Source organism: Nanorana parkeri, unplaced genomic scaffold (assembly GCF_000935625.1).
Source record: "Nanorana parkeri isolate BGI_ZX_2015 unplaced genomic scaffold, ASM93562v1 scaffold579, whole genome shotgun sequence".
Lineage (NCBI taxonomy): Eukaryota > Metazoa > Chordata > Amphibia > Anura > Dicroglossidae > Nanorana > Nanorana parkeri.
The window spans coordinates 555,129-576,676 of record NW_017306847.1 but is presented as its reverse complement, the minus strand read 5'-3'; the positions used below and the strand labels follow the sequence as shown (position 1 = coordinate 576,676).

Sequence of the window (21,548 nt, the reverse complement as noted above, 5' to 3'; positions counted from 1 at the left end):
TTTTGGCTACCAGGTAAAAATCTGTTTTATTATCTCTCATACATGACAATCAACCTGTCTTTGTGCCTATACGCTATATAGTGGCCATTCTTGCAGGCCTGACTTGAAGATTTAGGTCTGAGCCCCAAGTTTAGGAAAATAATATGTATGCTTTACGCTTACACACAATCTAATATTTTGATTAAGGGACTACTCTCCTCTTCTTTTCCCCTTCACCTGGGCACAAGACAAGGTTGTCCCCTGCCCCTGCTTCTGTTTGCCAAGGCAACGGAGGCTCTTGCAAATGCAAAACTATGATGGAATAACCCCTCGAAGAAAAACTGAATTAATTAACCTATATGTGAACGATGTAATATTATTCCTTCCGGATATGGACATTTTCTTATCATTGGCTATTCACACCATTGAAGAATTTGGTGAATAATCTATCTTTAAAACCACTTGGCAATAATTATAAATACAAATTAATTATAATCAGTCCTAATGCTTCTTTCCTCTGCTTCATTAACTTTTACCCTGTCTCCCTCTCTCTTGAATATATCCACCTTCAGATATCTAGAAAATATGTTTACTAGAGATAATATAATGGCTCTCCACCTCTTTGATACAAAGTTTTCAACCAAATTGCAAATATGTTCTACATTACCCCTGTCTGTAGCAGACAGAATCATTCTTATTAAAATGATTCTTCTTTTTAAGTGACTTTATGTACTTACCCATAAGCCTGTAAGGCTGGGTTCACACCTGGGCAGTTTTTAGCGCTGATCGAAGCGCTGAAAAACTTTTAGCAAGTGAAATCCCATAATTTCTCATGGGCATGGTTCCCACCTGGGCATATTTCAGCGCATGGAAACGCGCTGAAAAACACCATACGCCCAAACAAGTACAGGAGCTTCTTTTGGGGCGTATTTCCACGCGTATCCATTGGTATTCCCGAGTGTGGCTCTGGGTTAACAAAGCGGTAACCCCGAGCCACACTCTGGAATACAGGGTAGGTCTTACCTTGTCCCCGATCCCCGCTGTGTCCTCCGGCCGCTGCCGTCTTCCAGGTTCCGTCCCTTGCGAGCGTCCGTGTCGCAGGGGGGAGGAACCGGCGGGTAGTTTGAAAGTTAAAAAATTTAAAAAAACGAAAATAAAGGGGAAAAAAAATCATACCGCCAGGGAGGTATAAAAACGAGCGTCGAATGCGCGTTTCACTGAACTGAGCTGAACGAGCTGAAAAAACGGGCCTATGCTAACGCTCAGGTGTAAACCCAGCCTAATAGTTCAGAAATCCTTTTTTTCCCCAAGTTTTTCTTGTTTGTGTGAGACATTATTAGGCCAAAATTAAAATTCACCACCTCACAGAGGCCTACTGGGGAGGCAGAATGGCCCCCCAGACCTATTTTATACTATTTAGCAGGGCAGTTGAAACATTAGTTATTATTATTATTATACAGGATTTATATAGCGTCAACAGTTTGCGCAGCGCTTTACAATATAAGCAAGACATTACAATCGCAATACATATTCAATACACTAGTTACATGGGTCCTTCCTGGTATGAGCTTCAATTCAGAGACCCACTTGGCACTTGTAAAAACTAGAGAAGTGCTCAACCTCGCTGCCTTCTTTAGACATACAGAATGGAGGTGCTCAACTGAGGCTCCTGTCAGCCAGCAAAAAAACTTGAAGTGAGAATGCTAACACACAGCCAACGATCCTTCACAAACTTGTATTCATTAACAAGACATACAACCATATTACTACACATACAAAAGTAGAAGTGATAGAAAACAGGTATGTTATCACTGTTCTTTTTTAAATTGACTTCTTTATTGGTTACAATGGAAATTATATTATGTATGAAGATTCTATTTACAAGGCCTGTGTACCCTGGTTGTTACTATAGGTATGCTTCTATTCCTCTTAGTTGATAAATATACCATCTATTGGTTTTATCGTGAACGGTCAGCATGCAATTAACTCTGTGGACACAAATGGATATGTGCTGTTTGTTTGTACTTTGTTTCTTTTATTGTTAAACATTTCTGAACATAGAACAATTCCCTTAAAAAAGATGGCAAACATCCGGAAACAATTCTGCTTAGTGGTATTGTTTCCAGATATATTCATTCCTAATCTATAAAGGTTTGTAATAATCCGTGGCTGTGTGCTTGCATTGTTACTTCTACTTGGCACATGTACTAGAGTTATGAGAGATTTTCATTTTCCTGGAATCCCCTCGATTGTTTCGCTGTAAACTACTATCTTAAAATTAGCTGTATCTGTGTGGAATGGAGTCAAATGATTGCTCTCCTTTCAGGGTCCACAGGACAATTTGTCTTAATAGAACAACCCAATTCTTCAGCAATTATGTACTGTTTTCAACTACAAGAGAAATCTGACCTACCCATGTCATTTCTTTCACAGATTTTTACAACTTAATCATGGTTTAGAAACACAACTTATAAAAGAAAACATGCCTATATCTAAATGCCCAATAAAAGGCATCTACAAATCATAAGATCCTAAAGGGTTAGTTTTCACTTTATATTCCCACTTGCTACACACTAAACTGGGCAAATATCTACCCTGACAACTTATTGTGTGGTCCACTATGACCACACAAGACTAGTATGACTTGTTCTTCTCACATGTTCATATCACCAACAATCAATAATCGGTTGTATATTGTGTACCAGACCTATCTCCTGTTTGACTACTCAAAATGGGACACATGTTCAGCTCTAGTTGTATACAATGTACCCAACCTTAGGGTACATTGTATACACCTTATTTGGTGTTATAATTGACTGTTTCAGTTATAATTGACTTCTTGAAACAAGTGATCATGTTCCTTGCTAACCTACTATATTTCACTCTCATATACACCAGGAATTACCTACTAGGTTTACTGGATAAGGAACATTGGCCACATTACATAAGAATATTGTACGTTTGAAGAGTTGTACATGGTCCGTAAGGCCATCCCCTCACAGCGTCTCTCAGTGGAAATTAATCATATCAGTCCATATGAGAAAGTTATGTAGGAAAGGAGAAACTGTCTTCTTAAATTTCATAAAGTTTTGGACATATGGTGTGACTGCATTTGATCTGAATTTTGAGATAGGACACCCCGGACACCTCATAAATGGATCCGCTTCAGCTGCCGCGTCTCAGTATACCGCGAGCAGCAGCTCACTGTATACTGCGGCGTCTCAGTATACCGCGAGCTACAGCTCGCGGTATACTGAGCCTGGGGTGACGGGAGGACGCTAGTTTGTGTCCTCCCGTTACCCTAAGGAGAACTATGGGGAAAAGCCTTTACCCCATAGTTCTCCTTTTTAATGTGTGCTTCTGACATATCAACAGACATGTTATAATAACCCACTCATGACTGTCAGTGTTTATATTTCTATTTTCTAATGCTGAAGCTTATTGCTACATGACTTTTTGTATCTTGCTCTCAAACAGTTGTACAAAGTTACAAGTGTATATGAGTCAAATGTAGACATATACAAGATACAAGGTCATGTAGCAATAAGCTTCAGCATTAGAAAATAAAAGTATAAACACTGACAGTCATGAGTGGGTTATTATAACTTTATATCTTTAAGGTTATATATTATAACTTTATATCATGACTGTCAGTGTTTATACTTGTATTTTCTAATGCTGAAGCTTATTGCTACATGACCTTGTATCTTGTATATGTCTACATTTGACTCATATACACTTGTAACTTTGTACAACTGTTTGAGAGCAAATTAAAAGATATAAGGTTTCTATGCAGGTGCGGTAGGTCTATCCCTATCAGCAGGTCACAGTATGTGCCCTTTGGCCTATGGCAGCAGGGCTCAGCTATTATCTACATGGACTTCTGCGCTCGATTATTCTAAGAAAACTGGGCGTTTCTCCTTACAGCTGCTCACTTAAATTGGCTGCATGAGTCTGCATTAATATCATTCAAATATGTGAAGCTGCGCTATCAGCCAACAAGTAAACAAATAATATGTTCAAAAACCAAATATAATTGTGAACAATACTAATGTGAGAGAAAAAAAAAATATATATATATATAATATTCAAATATTTTGCAAATTAAATCTTCTAGTCAACTGTTTGTGTAAAACAAAAGGTGATAATTAAAAAAAAACTCCAAATGACTAATAAAGTAGCAAACGTCCTGTGTCGGTGTGTAAAACACATAATTGAAACAAAGTGTTCATGAATTCATTAAACGCAGGCAGCTCTCAAGAAAAAAAAAAAAGTGTTGTCTAATGGTGCCCATACACTGCACGATTATCGTACGATAAACGTATGCGATCCCTTTTTCGTACGATAATCGAGCAGTGTGAACGGAGACGTGCGACCGTTTCTACTGTACGGTCGCACGTCTTCTGTCGAACCAGCATGTTCGAAAACCAGCCGGGAATTGTACGATTCTCGGCTGGTTAGAACGGTGCTCGGAAGACAAATGCCGTTCAGCACAAATGCCCGTTCAGCATTGCGGTCATCGGAAGCCCGCCCCTCAGGGGGGCGGGCTTGCGATGATCGAGAGTGCGATCTGCCTGTCCAAGATAGGCAGATCGTACGTTTTTTTAATCCCTGTACAACCATCGCAAGACTAAAGTCTTGCGATGGTTGTAGAGTGTATGGCCACCTTTAGTCTTTCTTTGTGCATCAGCTATTACTGTAGAGAATGGCCTGTTCTAGCACTGTTCTGACCTGCAAATATTATCCTATGTATAAGGGAATTAGAATATCTCTGCATTATACTGTGTTTAGTTTTACGATGCATGATTTTGTAGCATATAAGCCTGTTTCCATTGAGATGACCTTCACAATCTCTTCTGCTTTTATAGGATGCAATAAGAGACGTGCATGTAAAGGGAATGATGTATGAGTGGATTGAGAAGGACATGGGTAAGATAAGTGCAATTCTTTTTATATGTTACATATTATCCCTTTTTTCTCATTGCCATTTAATTGCCTTGCCCTCTTGATTTTCTCTATGCACTCTGTTCCCACCATACATGTGCGGTTGTGTGTAGAAATCGATTATGCGAAATCACCTGCACTCCATACAGCGTACAGACCTTGTTGGAAGGTTGGTGGTTGAAGTGACAACACAGATGGCGCCATGTCAGATACAATCCATAATAGAAGTCACCAGCACTCGATGATATTTGCAAGAAGTAAAGCACGTTTTATTCAATTGTCACACGCGTCATACAGCCAACGTTTCGGGACCATGCAGGGTGAATAGTGACCACTATGTCGACTAGAAGAAGTGACCCTGCGTGGCCCCGAAACGTTGGCTGTATGACGCGTGTGACAATTGAATAAAAAGTGCTTTACTTCTTGCACATATCATCGAGTGCTGGTGACTTCTATTATGGGTTGTGTGTAGAAAAACGCAGCTCAACCGATGGTACATGAACAAGCCCTGAGGCAGGGAGATCTTCATTTTGCAGTTAAGGCGTACAACTAGCTAGGGGCTTATTCAGCCTGTCAGGCCTCACCGGCAAAATATGACTTTTGGGTGGACTAAGCCTTTAAAGAAGTCTTCTGAGAAATGCGTGAATACTTCTCAGTTACATTAGTGCTTAGCGATGTTATGGGAATTTTCCAGTAGAACTCCTTTTCCTGAGCTCCATGTTCTTAGTGTTAACAGTCACTAGAATGTTTAATGAACAGCTATCTCCCACGTCTTTATCTGTGATAAAGAAGCGACTACTGAATGTATAATGTCCCACCATATTCCTCTTTTGCATTTTCTGCAGTTTGAGATAATTGCCATCGATAGAGGGGCTTGGAGCTGAGCTTTGAAATCCATTATGCTGGATGGGTCTCACCTCAGTTTATATTGAATCTGAGTGTCTCTGTGCTTGAACACACACACATGCTTCTGCTTGGAAATATCTAAGTGGAACTGTATTGGGAAAACATTCAGTACATATTTTCTGTTGATGTGAAAACAAATCTTATTCTACGACACAATAGCGGTTGGAGAATTGTTTCTGATGTTTATCTTCTTTTCTCAGAGCACTACATTCTACATCGAGAGGAAGTCTACGCTGTACTTAAAAGGCTCGTAAGACACAATAAGAAGCTTTTTCTTATTACAAACAGTCCTTTTAGTTTTGTGTAAGTATTAGATTCTGCAGATTACTAAACTATGAAAAGAACCAACAAATAAGGGACATCCTAAAACATTTAATGTGAAAATGGCTTAATGTAGCTTAATGTACCATAATGTGCCTAAACCTCAATCGATTGCCTTGAATCTTTGCACAACCTAACTTCTCAGCTTCCCTAACTTATCCTGGAAGTTTTATGGATTTTGGTTCCCCACAAGGCAAATGAGTGACATTAAGCTTGTTTTTTGTGGAGCTTAATGTGGCTTAATGTACAAAAAACAACTTTAGATGTTAATCGATTTCCCCTAAACTTCCCACAATACAAGCGTCTATCTATGCCAACATATTCTGAAGATTTTGGGTCATTTAATAAAACATTCCAAAAGTTATTCACATTAAACAATTTTATTACAATCCTAAAACATGTAATGTGAACAGCTTAACATACATGTCCAGGTTCCCCCATGTCCCCCCTCCTCTTCTCCCCCCACCATTCTTCTCATTTACACATATGACTGCTAGAACAGATAAAAAGACATTGGGGGAAATTGATCAAAATTGGAGCAAACAGAATCTGGAGCAGTTGCCCATGGCAACCAATCAGCTTCTCTCTTCAGTTCGTTCCGTTAAGATTTGAAAATGAGAGAGAGAAGCTGATTGGCTGCCATGTACAGCTGCTCCAGTTTTCATCTGCTCCAGTTTGGATAGATCCCCCCCACTGTGCAGTGTCGCCGGGGATGTGCTGCATCACTGGGGATGTGCTGCATCACTGGGGATGTGCGGCGTCACTGGAAATTGTTTGGTATCACTGCACATGAGCTCTGCGCACATCCCCGGTGACCCCGCACATGCCCGGTGACACTGCACATGCCCGGTGACACTGCACATCTTCGGTGACCCCGCACATCCCCAGTGACACCATACAATCCCCGGTGACCCCGCACATGCCCAGTGACCCCGTACATCCACAGTGACACCATACAATCTCCGGTGACCCCGCACATGCTATGTGACCAGTCACCTTCCCATTAAACCCCCACCCTCCCTTAGACCCTTTCTCTTCGTTATCACTTTACTTATGCTTCCAAGGGATACCAACTTTATGCTTTCATTTAATGGTTTCTTCAGCCTATAGTGTAAGGCACTAGATTAAATATGAGGTGATATGAACAAACTTGCCAGACTCACAAAGTTTGCTGCAGAAGAATATACTTTATTGGAAAATCACAGCCACAATATGACACTTTAGCTGAGGTTGCACTTCCAAATGAGAATTGTAAACTTTACTGTCCATCACACTAAATCAATATACTTTCATGTATTGTCTTGTGGTTATTGCAATGTTCTCATACTATTCTCCATCTTTTTGGACTCCTTTTGAGACTGACCAGCATATGTACTGGCTCCTGGTACTAAACCCTATATAATGAAATGTATTGCATGTACATTTGGCATAGTTCTAAATTTCAATAAATGTCAGTTATACAAACAAATGCATTGAGAATACGTTGGAAACTCCCACTAGCTGCATATTCACTAGCTTTAAAGGGTCTGTCCACCCAAATCTAATATTTTGTCTTTTTGTGGTAGATGCTGGAGAGTTAACCCACCTGACATTTTCTTATCTTTATCAGGGACTCTTTTAGAGAGATTGCTGCACTTGAGTTCCTGGTTTGCACACTAATATGGCTTTTATGATTTATTATAACTCTGCCTGTTAGATTTTGTTTTTTATATACTTTGGAGAATGCAACAGGAGTAGCTGGGACAGGTAAAGGTGGACAGGAACATGCATAGATCGCCTCCTTATTGGACCTTGTGAAAGGGGCCTTAGGTAGACAGGAACATAGTCAGGCAATATAGCAGAGAGATATTGCTGTTGAGGTATCTAAACATATAAGAATCCAGAGGCTGACTCAACCCACTTTGTTGTTAGTGGAAAAGTCCATATGGAACAGATATTTCAGTTCTAATTGAATTATGAACTGCCGTATTTAGGGCGGCTCCGATACCACTTTTTTAAGACCGAGTACGAGTACCGATACCAAATTCCGACACTTTTTCTTAAAGGGACAGGTCACATTTTTTCTAAAGCAATACAAAATCATGATTTTAGGTCAGTTTCTTAATATTATGAAGAACATGAAATTAATATTTATCATGCCATTGCTAACTAAGGCTTGTATCCTCATAGTGGGGAAAATAGATGAGCACATAGTGTGGCACAACTATATCCAATTCTGTATAACTGGCTTTATATTATTATAATGTTTTTTTTTATAATATAAAGCCAGGTATGCAGAATTGGATATAGCGGTGCCACACCATACAGTGTTCTGGTCTGGAGTCTGGACACGTGCTCATATATTGTCCCCACTAGGGGGATACAAGCCTTAGTTAGCAATATCTACATAGTTAATTCTTTATTTAATGTCTTTAAAAAAAATATTATATGCAGTTAAACAGCATTTTTGTGCCCAGCCCCCATGCGGTGCTGCAGTACTAACCTGCTGTGTCGTCTTCTCCGTCTGCTTCAGCCACTCCGTGTCACAGCCTAGTCATCTGCTCCATTCTGACCTCTTCTCCCTCCTGGATGATGACAGGCTTCCTCACCAGTCACTCCTGACTGGTGAGGAAGCCTGTCAATCATCCAATCGGCCAATCAGCAGAAGAAGATGCTAGAATGGAGCAGATGACTGAGGACTTGGAGGCGGAGTTTACTTTCGGCAGTTCACCCGTGGAGGAGGAGTTTGCGGCCATCTTGTTTCATTGAAGACGCTATGGAGGTCCTGTGTGCGGCGGTTTCGGGTCCTTGAAGATGGCGGACGCGGCACAGGTACTCGTTTTTTGTATCATGCAAATACTCGGTATAGCCGCCGATACCGATGCTTGTATGGGTATCGGAGCATCCCTAGCCGTATTCCTCTATCACTTCGTATTTCCTGTATAGTATTATATTATATTGTAGTCTCTGGAAAAGCTATTTAAGCAACTGCCTAAGCAAAGCCAAATAAATCTTATTTGCCCTGCTACATCATATAATCTAAAATAGATGGAGAATCCAGTAAGACCCCCTTAGAATGGCTGTAGGAGGTGGAAGTAGCTGAGAGTTGACACAATGGAACTCACTAGTGAAGTACCTGAGAGATGTAAGAAACTGGCAGGTGATTTATATATGCTATGTTTATCCACAGTTGATATATTTTGGGTGGACTGATTCCTCAAGTAATAATTTGTTGTTTTGTGTCAAAGAATAAGACGTGATTTTTTAATTAATGGACTGTGAGCACTCACATATGGACAGTTATACAGCAGTAGTTTTTATAGATTAAAGTGACATTAAACCCTCAGATTTTTTAACATAAACCAATACTGTAATGTGTGCCTTACTGTAATCCATGGTAGTTTCCCTTCTCTTTGCTGCTCTTCCTTTTAAATCCGTCTCTCATCTCATGCTGGGCAGAACTTCTTGTTCTGACTGGGCAGACTGCCTTGTCTCTGAAATGGATACATGGTGTCTGTGTGCAGGTTCACAACCTGAGCCAGCACTACAGGAAGAGGCACTCAGCTGCAAAGGGAAGTTCTCCCCAAGCATGAGAAGAGATACATATTTAAAAGGAAGAGCAGCAAAGAGAAGGGAAACTACCATGGATTACAGTGAGGCACACATTACAGTATTGGTTTATGTTAAAAAATCTGAGGGTTTAATGTTACTTTAAGCCCATTTTTTGTCATAAGTTAGAGCACACACAGATGTCAGTTGTAAGTGTCTAGGCACAAAAAGCATTACTAACAATGGAGAAGAATGTCAGATATCAGTCAGATTTTCTAGTCATTTGTGAAAGATGTAATCAGTGCTGGCAATTGTTTTGGATTCAGAGCAGTCACAGTGTTAAAGTGTAAATCTCTTTTGATACAGACAATGCCCTCATATTCTTATCTGTACTGTGTACTCTTGGACCATACTTGGCACATGCAGAGAAGACTGACGTTACCATCTAATACAGTACACCAGCATTGTTTGAGGGTATGGGCTGAAGAGTATGCGGGCTAAGTGCATCGGTGATGAAGCCCATTAACACTGGCTCTGGGCAGGCAGTAGGGTGCATGACAAGTGTGTATTTTACAGAATGCACCTGATGGGGAGGTGGGGTCATTGTACCATAAGAAGACATGTCAAAATGGCATTTTCTGGGACACGTGGCCATTTCTCGTGTCTCTAAGATTTTGTTAGTTGCACTTATTACCATAATGTTCTACTATAATCACCTATAAACCTATATTATATACTTACTATGTAGACCTCTACTGAGCTACATCACAAGTCTTGTTGGAATAAAAAAATAAACAGGTTATGTTAACATTGACATATAAGTCCACATTGTCATCACCCTCATGGCTCTGTTTTGTTGATTCAGTATCATACCTGTCTCTTACTGGAACTGTCTTCATTAGAGTGTGTAGGAACTGCAGTCAGCCTGAACCCTGCTGTATAAACACTAATTCCTTCTATCTTAGATGACTTTGTCAGAGTGTAATTGTTTATCTTTCTCTGTTTTCTTACAGGGATAAAGGAATGAATTATTTGGTAGGAAATAACTGGCGAGATCTGTTTGATGTGATCATCGTAAAGGCAGACAAACCTGCTTTCTTTACTGACCGGCGCAAGTATGCTGTCCCTCCTCCAAGAATCACACACCCAGAATTTATATTTTTATGGGCAGCTCAAACTTTGTATGGACACATGATTATAACACTTAGATTGTCCACAATGATCGCATAGTACAGTGATTCTCAAGTGACCACTTGCAGGTGAGACGCCCGGCGGCATCTCACCTGCAACGCTCGGATCCTCCTCCAGCGGCGACGTCATCCCTCGTCGTCGCTGTCTCTCGGGCCACCGTCCGTAGCTCCGCCCACCATACACCGGCTCCCTCGTCAAGAGCGAGGGAGATTCAATTGCTCGGCGTTCAAGCAAGGAGATTGAACGTGGAGCAATTGCTCTCCCCCCCCCCCCATGCTGTACATCCAGAGCTGGCGAAGTCCTCTCCATCTACTGCTGCATCTGACTTTCCCAGAATCTGCTGGAGATCTGTGGCTGTCTTCCACTACCATTGCTGACACTGCTAAACGCAAGTAACATTGTAAACCTGCCTGCATTGGTGTGCTTCAGGAACTTGATTGCACTACCACCTAGTGCTGGGAACTGTTAAAGGAGAACTATGGGGTCAGTGTTTTTCCCCATAGTTCTCCTTAGGGTAACGGGAGGACACAAACTAGCGCCCTCCCGGTACCCTAAGCTCAGTGAACCGCGAGCTACAGCTTTGTCGTGCGATTTGCATATTGCGCGACATCGCGAGATTTGCAGCGCGATATCGCGCTCAAGCTTGCATTGAGCAAGCTTGAATCGCGGCTAAATCCGCTCCAAAAAGGGTCCTGCTGCAGCGACACACGACCCGCGACAGCAGGACCCTTTGCCCCATTGAAATGCATTGGAGTGCGATATAGCGCGGTAATTTGCCGCGATATCGCGGGAATTACCGCGCGATCAATCGCTCAATGTGAACGGGGCTTCAGATGACGGGATCCGCCCAGCTGCGTGAGTGACAGCTGGCTCTGCCTATCTAGAGGCAGAGCCAGCTGTACCCGCCCCCTCCCCCTTTCGTTCCGCCAGTCAGCACTGGCAGATCGGAGCGGGAGAGGGGAATCCAGCCCCTCCCCCTGTCACGGCAGAGAGCCGTGACAGGATCGAGAGGCGAGCGAACCCGGTATGTGTTCGCTCACCTCCCGATCTACTGAGCCGACCTGTGACAGTCTCATTGTCACAGGTCGGCTAGAACTATGAGGTGAGTGAAAAGCACTAATGTCATAGTTCTCCTTTAATGCTGACTGTCAGTGTCCTATTTTCAAATACCACTAGTCTGCATTGTGAGCTACAAGTCAGAATTTGCAACCACCAACTTTGCGATATACTTACCTTAATTATTTAATTCCTTGGAGACGCATTGTATAAGGTTAAATACACTAATCTCTCGTAATGGCATACCTAGTACCAAATACTATTGTTTAAACCCTGTATGGTTGGAATACAGAGGTTAAGATAACATTGAGGTGATATATGATGTTTGTGGGATCTGCGCCCCCTCACCACGCATAAGAGGGTAACAGCAGTTTCTTCAGCCTGAACCACTCTTATAACTACCTGAGCTGTGCCTCCATTTCCGCAGTTGCGATCCAGCAGCATTTGTGGAGATATTGTTACACCACTTCAAACCAAGTGACAGGCCCACTTCTCCCGTCCATGTTTTACCTTGTAAAAATCACTACTGAAATGATTCATTCTCTTGCCATCTGCTTTCTGACCAGTAACTTTACTTTCTGATTTGCAGTTTTCTTTCTACCAAGATACATTTGGTTTTCCCTAATCTCCACCTGGCATTCAGTGTCTGCACCCTTCCTGGCTAAGCTCCATTCACACTCAGTGTTCAGAACCTGCTCCTGTGGATGTCTTGTGTCCATTCCTGGGTTCCTTTGCGAGTCCTGGAAGTGCATTCCTTACCACAGTCCTGGCTGCTGATATACTGAGTGACTGGAGAAGGGAAAGTCTTTCCCCTCCAGGGTCATTGATAATTGCAAGTACAGTGCACAATGCTGCACCATCTTCACTCCTGGCAGGATTGAGTGATAGTGGGAGCTTCTTAGCTAATCTGCTAACACTGACACCATTATTGAGTTCTGTTTTATTGATGCAGAAAATAATTATAGTTGGTGAGATATAGATGCTGTCATCACACTTTACAGTACTTTTTGACATATAGTACAAAACAATCTTTGCTGTTTGGGAGGCTTTATCAAATTACATTTAATTAAAGCTTAAAGGAGAACTATGAGATGAGTGATTTCCACTCACCTCATAGTTCTAAGCCGACCTGTGACAATGAGACTGTCACAGGTCGGCTCAGTAGATCGGGAGGTGAGGGAACACATACCGGGTTCCCTCACCTCTCGATCCTGTCACGGCTCTCTGCCGTGACAGGGGGAGGGGCTGGATTCCCCCCTCCCCGCTCCGATCTGCCAGCGCTGACTGGTAGATCGGACGGGGGAGGGGGCGGGTACAGCTGGCTCTGCCTCTAGATAGGCAGAGCCAGCTGTCACTAACGCAGCTGGGCGGATCCCGTCATCTGCGTCGGGATCCGCTCCAGGTGCGGCGTCTCAGTATACCGCGAGCTGTAGCTCGCGGTATACTGAGCTTAGGGTAACGGGAGGACGCTAGTTTGTGTCCTCCCGTTACCCTAAGGAGAACTATGGGGAAAAACAGTGACCCCATAGTTCTCCTTTAAGCCAGAGTAGCATGCAGAATATGACTGTGATAGGCAAATCATTACACCACCTTGAAAAAATGTCTTTAATATGCTTGCAAACCTCTTGAACTGCTGTTATGTAAAGTACTTTTCTTGTAGGCCCTTCAGAAGACTGGATGAAAATGGTTCTCTGCAGTGGGACAAGATCAACACCTTGGAAAAAGGCAAAATATACAAACAGGTAATCTAAGTATTTATACTTCCAAACAGCTGAAATACACTGCCTGGCCAAAAAAAATAAATCACAATATTTTGTTGGATCGCCTTTACATATTCACTGCATCAGTTATGGTTAAATAACTTGTTGCCAGCTGAAGCATATTTATCACTGCTGTAATTATCCAATGGAAGGCTCTTACCTATTTCCTTAGCTAAATCCAAGTTATAACTTTTTTTGGGCCAGGCCGTATATATATTCATCATACATTTATATGTTACAAGTACACACATAGCAAAACCCATCCATGTTTCCGTTTCCTTTTTATTCCAGCTTCAGACTGTTTATAGTATTAGAATATCAGTCCATCCAAAATAGATCATTTAGTTTTATGCTGATACTGTTACGTTGAAGTGCCTGCCAGCTTTCACACTGCTTTTCTTGGTGATTCTGTCAGTAAAATCTTTACACTTCAGTCACACAGCTTTTCCCACCATCTACAGCCATTAGGATGGGGTCTCACACTTCCTGTGTGATGTTTAAATCATATCTAAACCCAAAAACAAAATTGTAATATATTGCAGCTTACCAGTCCCTAGGTGTGGTGGCTGCATTGCTTTTCTTTTTCTTAGGTTTTTTTTCCCCTTTATCGTCCCCTGGTGATACTGTGAATAACACACTTCCTGTCCCTATGTGGCTACATTTACTTTTCTACTGTATCTATAGAGACAGCCATGGTTGACACACAGGTTGTACTTTAAACATGTCAGCTGTTTTTCATCTTCATTACATAGGAGATGCTAGGATCACTAGTTTTCATTAGAAAGATAACCTTGTTTTGGGTTCTGTCCAGCCCACAGGAAGTGACAAGGACACTGCATTTCTGGCAAGATCAACAGGTATTTTCTGTACTTAATAAAAATGTTAATGGCCTGAAAAATAAAGTAGCCACCACATCTGAGGACTGGTAAACTGCAATATATTATTTTATTTTTTTGTCTTTGGGTTTAGCTATCCTTTAATTTATTTTAGATCATAGACAATGCAGCAGGAAGACTCAATCAATAATGGGAAATCCACACATAATTGAACATTACAATTATTTAGATGTGCCCACATGATGAAAAGCTGGAAAAATGTTTCATTATCTCTCCATATTTCTACCTTTTGCCAGGCACAAAAAAGAATCTTTCATAACTGTTTACTTTTTGGCACAATGTATATGACATGAAGCTGTATCTGTGTAATACAAAAAATCATGTATGTAGTACTTAAACCTCACCATTTATTTTTAGGGAAACCTGTTTGACTTTTTACAACTAACAGGCTGGAGAGGGTCCAAGGTGCTATATTTTGGTGATCACCTCTACAGCGACTTGGCAGTAAGTATCAGATTATGTGTTATAGCCAGGAATTGATTTATAACTCAAAACTTTCAGCTGAATTAAAAAAAAGAAAGTCTTACAGAATGTAAAAGTGGTCTCAACAGACTTCTAGCACTTTGCACACCAGTGGAATAGCAGATCAAAGCACACAACAGTTTTCCCTGTTTTGTGTTCCTGCTGGTGCTAATGAGTTTTACCAGTACTGAGACTCACTCAGTAGTGTGCTGGGTTACTGACAGCAGCCTGTTTGCTCTACAGTATTGGTGTTATGCACTCTCCTGCACCAAGGGTTGTAGACAGTAATAGTGGCAGTACATACCATAAATGAATGGTATCATTAGATTATGAAGTGGGCCTTGCTCTTCTCCAAAACATTCATAAATATTAAGTTAGGCAAAGAGCGAGGTGAAAATGACTACTGAAGGTGAAAATAGTTAAAGTAGTTGTGTCCATGACTAAAGCTGCCCAAAGATACTAGAAGGTGGTTGGAAGTTTTGACATGATTGGACAGCGTTTAGACATCTTTGCAAGCCAGTGCAGCCCTTACGTGTTCAGATCCATAGATCAGGATAGGGCAGGCTGGCTAATCATGGGAAGACAATTGCGTCAAAGTATATTAACCTGTCCAAAAAATATTCTCCCTGAGGTGCGTTAGCATGTCTGGTCTGTGGGTGTACTGTAGACATTGGATGCGTAGACTGTTATGTAATATCTATGGACAATCTAACACTGAATACAATTTAGCTGTACTGATTCTTATCCCCACATTGCTGTTGTCTAAAAATGTGACATTAACAGCTCTAAAATAAATATCTACCTGGATTTACATCTCAGGGGCATGTAAACACAGAAAACCTGGAACTCTACACCCTGCCCATAATTCAAAGGTTGTAAAAATCCATTCAACTTATAAATGCATCATTCATTAGTTCATATAGAAAACAAGTCATAATTAGCAAGCTAGAGACCCCTAATGTCTCTATAAAGAGGACCTGTCTGTGTGCCTTTGCTAATATATAGGGGGATTGTATCCCCCTATGTAATAGCAATAACAGTAAGTGTAAAAAAATACATAAATAAAAAAAGTCACAAATAGAAAAAGTAAAAACAAAAAACACAAATGTTTAAGTCCCCCCCCCCCTTCATTTACGCACATAGAAACGTAAATATGCGTCAGCGCGCAAAAACAATTGCGCTACACATGTTACATATCGTCGCAAACATCGCAGTGAGAGCAATCATTTTAGGGCCATCAATCACTGATAACACTAAACTGATGAGCTGTAAAAGCTTTTAAAGCGTCGCCTATGGCCAATTTTGGGTATTGTAGTTTTTTTGAGGTTTCGCGCGTGCGTGCAATTTTAAGGCTTGACATGTTTGGTGTCTTTTTACCCGACGTGACCCCGACACTTATATTTTACCAAAAAATTGGGTAATAATAAATGTTTTATAATTTAATATAGGGGAGACAGTTTTTTTTTTTCCCTGTCATTTTTCCTTAATATAGTAAAAAATAAAACCAAAAGAAAGCTCTATCTGTCCCTAAAAAATGGTATAAAATTCATTTCAGTACAGCGTTGCATGACGGAATAAATGTCAAAGTACTGCAGCGCTGAATATTGAAAAATGGCCTGGATTGGAAGGGGTTTAACACCGCGGACTTGAAGTGGTTAAAGAACCAGTGTTGTGATGACATATATTGGTGTAATCTTCCTCCTGTAGTTCCAAGCTTTGCTCCCACTTACCAAGAAGTCTCACTTTTCCTGCTACAACAGGGTTGTTATTTGGTGTTCCCATTCCTCCTCTATTATATAAAATCAAATAAAAAATGCAAAAGGGTGCAACTCATGAACAGAGATCTCTCTAGAGTCCATGATATACTGTATGTAGATACATAATCTTAGGTCATTTCCAGCATCTACCAAAATATGAACTTTGTTTTCGAGTTGACTGAGCCTTTAAATATTGGACTGGGAATGCATAAGAGCCTTGCGCCAGAAACAGAAACACTGCCTGCTCTTATTGAGGAAACCTCTTCCATTTTAACTCTCTATAGGATCTAATGCTGCGTCATGGCTGGAGGACTGGGGCCATAGTCCCTGAATTGGAAGCTGAAATGCGGATAATAAACACTGAACAATACATGCATTCATTGACCTGGCAACAGGCTCTGACCGGACTGCTAGAGAGGATGCAGGTCAGGTGATTGTTCATTTGTAATAGTACAAATTGATGCTTGTGCTTTCAGAGCTTGCTTACATTGTGTAAAAGCATGTGAATAGGAGTCTTGCATTCAAAGTTGGTGTGCGTGTCTAAGCAGTTTTTAGCTTTTACTATTTTGTTGGAGCCGAAATTCTCTCTCTAGCTGGTTTCCATCATCTGAAAAACAGAAAGAAGCTGCACTGAATTTAAAAATACGTCAATTTAAAATGTGCTTTGCTTAATGCAGAAAGGGTGGTGTCCAACTGGCAGCTTTGTGTTTCATACTACCCTGTTGGTTCTCCCTTGTGATCTATAATGCAATTGGGGCCATCATTGTGATAGGGATGTTTCCATCCGCAATTACTTACATGAGGGTAACCGGAATTTCTGTGCAATATAATGCAGATTTAAAATGCATAATGAGTTGGGTATCATTCTCGTTAATGGAACCATTCTCATTTTCAACTTTTAGTGTTGTGTGATTTGGTTTAAAGGAGAACTATGAGATGAGTGATTTCCACTCACCTCATAGTTCTAGCCGACCTGTGACAATGAGACTGTCACAGGTCGGCTCAGTAGATCGGGAGGTGAGCGAACACATACCAGGTTCGCTCACCTCTCGATCCTGTCACGGCTCTCTGCCGTGACAGGGGGAGGGGCTGGATTCCCCTCTCCCCGCTCCGATCTGCCAGCGGTGACTGGCGGAACGGACGGGGGAGGGGGCGGGTACAGTTGGCTCTGCCTCTAGATAGGCAGAGCCAGCTGTCACTCACGCAGCTGGGCGGATCCCGTCATCTACGTCGGTATCCGCTCCGGCTGAGTATGCTCGCGGTATACTGAGCTTAGGGTAACGGGAGGATGCTAATTTGTGTCCTCCCGTTACCCTAAGGAGAACTATGGGGAAAAACACTGACCCCATAGTTCTCCTTTAAGTGGTGCTAGCTGCATAGGAAGTGTGTTCTGCATGAAAACACGTGTAATGGGTATTTAGGATCTTTTTAAAATAGGTGTTGTAAAATATTGAGCTGTTAAATCACCTAATACAACCAGTTAAATCTTGTGAAACAACAGCTAGTTTGCAGTTCCCAGCCTTAAACAATATTATCAGGGCTATTCACAAAAGGGTGAAGAGTGTGGAGAAGGCAGGAGAAGTGAACAATCTAGGCCAAAATAGCTGATATGGAAAAACTCTCCAATTCAGCTCACTATCCAGTTCAGCTATGGCGGCCTAGATTGTTTACTTCCCCTGCATTCTCCAAACTGTTCACCCTTTTGTGAATAACCCTGTAATTGTTTTTATAAAACAATCTGCAGAGCCATTCGTCCTGAGAATCTGCATGTACATTTGTGAATGGAGGCAAAATCAAATGTTAATAGTATATTTTCTTTCAAGGTGGAATGTAATATCAGGAAAATACCGCATTATGGCCACTGGATGGATCATTGGATAATAGGAAATAAGTATTTCTTTTCAGTGATCCTCGACTCCATGTGGTGGCTATAATGCAGTATTTTCCTGATATTACATTTAACCTAGTAAGATATTATACTAATAACATTCATTTTTGCCCCCATTCACACAGAACAAATCTACATGTTGGACATCAGTCAATCTGCCAATTTCTTTATAAATACACCCCTTTCTTTTTGGACCATCTTATCTATATAGCTTGAATGATATCCTGGAAGCTGATTTTTTTTTTCTTTAGTCAAACCACACACAAGGTCAAGCATTCAGTGTACTTGCCAGAAAGATTGTATGTTCTCACAGTTATAAAAGGGTTATCTTGGCCATAATGCTGAATAGGCTAGCATGTTTGGCTAAGTTGCACTTCTTGCACGACCATTTAAAAGCTAGAAGATTGCCAATCACTGATCTATAATGTCTTCATACTACTTTCAAATAAAGATGAACTCCAGTTGATGTGTGTATATACCAGATAGCTGGGAAGCACCACATAGAAATAAGAAATGTATTGATGTCACCTCCTCATCCACAGCCTGCTGATTGGACAATGAGGGCACAGCAACTCACTGATAAGTTATCATCTGTGCCCACTCTGCCCTCACCTCCGGTCAGCATGTTCTCTCTCAGCATGTGTGCGTGCATAAGAGTTTGATTGACTGCTAGCGCTACCCCTCTTTCCAAGTCTCAATAATGCTGAGTGCGGATGGCAAGAAGCTGATATAAATCTCTTCAATTATTTTTAAAGGAATACACACCTGCATTAAATGGTGTTTTATTATATCTGCCTGGAGTTTCACTTTAATTCGATGTGTGATACATGAAAACCATGGACCTTATTTTGGCATCAGTGGAACATAGGAATACGAATAATATAGTAGTATTAAACATCATTTGTTATTGTAGAAGTATCAAGATGGAGAATCAAAACAAGTCCTTATGGAGTGGATGAGAGAGCGTCAAGAGCTAAGGTAATGTTTCTCTTGCTGTTGCTTTTAGTTAAAGCCCAACTTTTTTTAGTTTTGGACAGAGTGGGGAAGAGTTAGGTCCTTTGGCAGGTTATTATTTGCGGTCTGTGTCTCCACAGCGGGGAATTACGTTGACTTCATGTCAGGACATTGATGGGAAATCTCTACTGCGTGGGCAAAGGCTGCATCAAAAAGAGAGTAACATGTTTCTTGAACCAAAAAACTAAATTTGTGTGCGCATAATATATAATATGAACATTCAATAGAGATTATGGCAATATTTCACCTCCTATCATATCTCTTTACAATGACCTATAGATCCTGACAGTTTCCAGTTGTGCATTAGATTTCCAGTTGGAGGGCCAACAATGTTTTTGAACCGCCATTAAAATTCCTATCCGCTTCTGCATTGGTGGCCTTCTGCTGCGCTGCTGTCCATTATGAATACATTGTGACATGGCATGTCGGCGCTCGCTTTGACAATTTGCCCGCTCAGACCATGCCAAGTGAAAACTAGAGCCTAGTACTCCTCCCTTCTGGCTTTTGGGAGTGGCAGAGGGCTGTAAATCGAATGCACTGCCGTGACATCATTCCCTGAAAGTTCACACCAACCACCTGGAGAGGAAGGGAGATTAGCCGAAGGGTTATCTATCACCTGGTCACAGATAAAGAGTCTGCCTAGTGACTTTTTATACATGCCTCATGAGACTTACAAAGCTGTGCTTGAGGTGCCATTTGGCTGTTTATTATATGTGTAGTCTTTAACCCTTTCACTGCCACCAATGTACAGGTTATGGCAGAACAAAAATGTTTGCAACAGGCCAGTGTGATGGCCCTTATTCCCTTAAGCTATAAGCTCATGTTTGTTTCAGTAACCATGAAACTATAGCAGTAGGGTCCCCCTGCTGCTTCATGAATAGAGGTGACTGATAAACTATCAATCACAGACATTTATAGAACACTGGAATTCCCAAAAAAGTTACTGTGTCATCAGACTTCAACTTTAAGTGAGATGTCACTTTTGAGTTGAAGGCATAGGTTCCTGTCTATTTGATTGGTATCAAACCGAAAAGGGAAAGCCCCAGGGGGGAAACAGGCAGCAATAAAAACAATTCTAGTAGACATTGGAAGGATTTTCAGGAATGTGATGTGTCACCATTTGTGAGGTTTCCACTCTCTTCCTGTCCAGTTGACAGGTGTCAGAACATGAGAAGAGAAGAGAAGACAAATCTCCTCTATAGGCACACAGACAGCATGTGCCATCTGACAGAAACATCTCAACAGGGGCATGGACATGTAAAACCTGGTAGAAATTGTAACCCTTCTCCACTCCAGCTAAAATGAAGAAAAAAAAAGTTAATCTTTAAGCTGCCTAGATTTTGACTGTTTTCTTTCATTCCAGGTGTGTTACGAAGAATCTGTTTAACCCCCAGTTCGGAAGCATTTTTAGAACTTATCACAACCCAACCTACTTCTCTAGAAGGCTAATCAGATTCTCGGACATCTATATGGCGTCTATCGGTTGCCTATTAAACTATGATATTAACTTTACATTCTATCCGCGACGTACTCCACTGCAGCATGAAGCCCCTCTATGGATGGACCAGCTATGCACAGGTTCCATGAAGACCCCTTTCCTTAATGAGATGGTTAATATCCGGTGACATCCACTGTCTCTAGTGTCATCAGGTAGGCTACCATTGCACAGAGCTATATGGATTAATTGCTTTAAATGGTACTGTAAAATGGTGTTGCACACTTCTAAAAGAAATAACAACCCAAAGGAAATTGTCTGCATTTCCCACAGCATTTTTTTTTTGCAGTCCAGGAGAGAAGTGAGAACAGTAATCTGTTTGGTAAAGTCATGTTTCCTCTAGTTTTCCAT

General features: G+C 41.3%; 1 protein-coding gene across 1 annotated transcript in view; it reads left to right on the top strand.

The window, feature by feature from the left end:
- NT5DC2 (5'-nucleotidase domain containing 2) overlaps nucleotides 1–21,327 on the top strand; it is a 49,442-nt gene extending 28,115 nt beyond the window's left edge. Inside the window, exons 7-14 of the mRNA XM_018562481.1 lie at nucleotides 4,848–4,908; nucleotides 6,030–6,132; nucleotides 10,692–10,793; nucleotides 13,586–13,667; nucleotides 14,939–15,025; nucleotides 17,085–17,225; nucleotides 19,602–19,666; nucleotides 21,066–21,327. Of these exons, the coding sequence (XP_018417983.1) occupies nucleotides 4,848–4,908; nucleotides 6,030–6,132; nucleotides 10,692–10,793; nucleotides 13,586–13,667; nucleotides 14,939–15,025; nucleotides 17,085–17,225; nucleotides 19,602–19,666; nucleotides 21,066–21,327 (903 nt within the window). The remainder of the gene's footprint in view (nucleotides 1–4,847; nucleotides 4,909–6,029; nucleotides 6,133–10,691; nucleotides 10,794–13,585; nucleotides 13,668–14,938; nucleotides 15,026–17,084; nucleotides 17,226–19,601; nucleotides 19,667–21,065) is intronic.
- The last annotated feature ends 221 nt before the right edge of the window (nucleotides 21,328–21,548 follow it).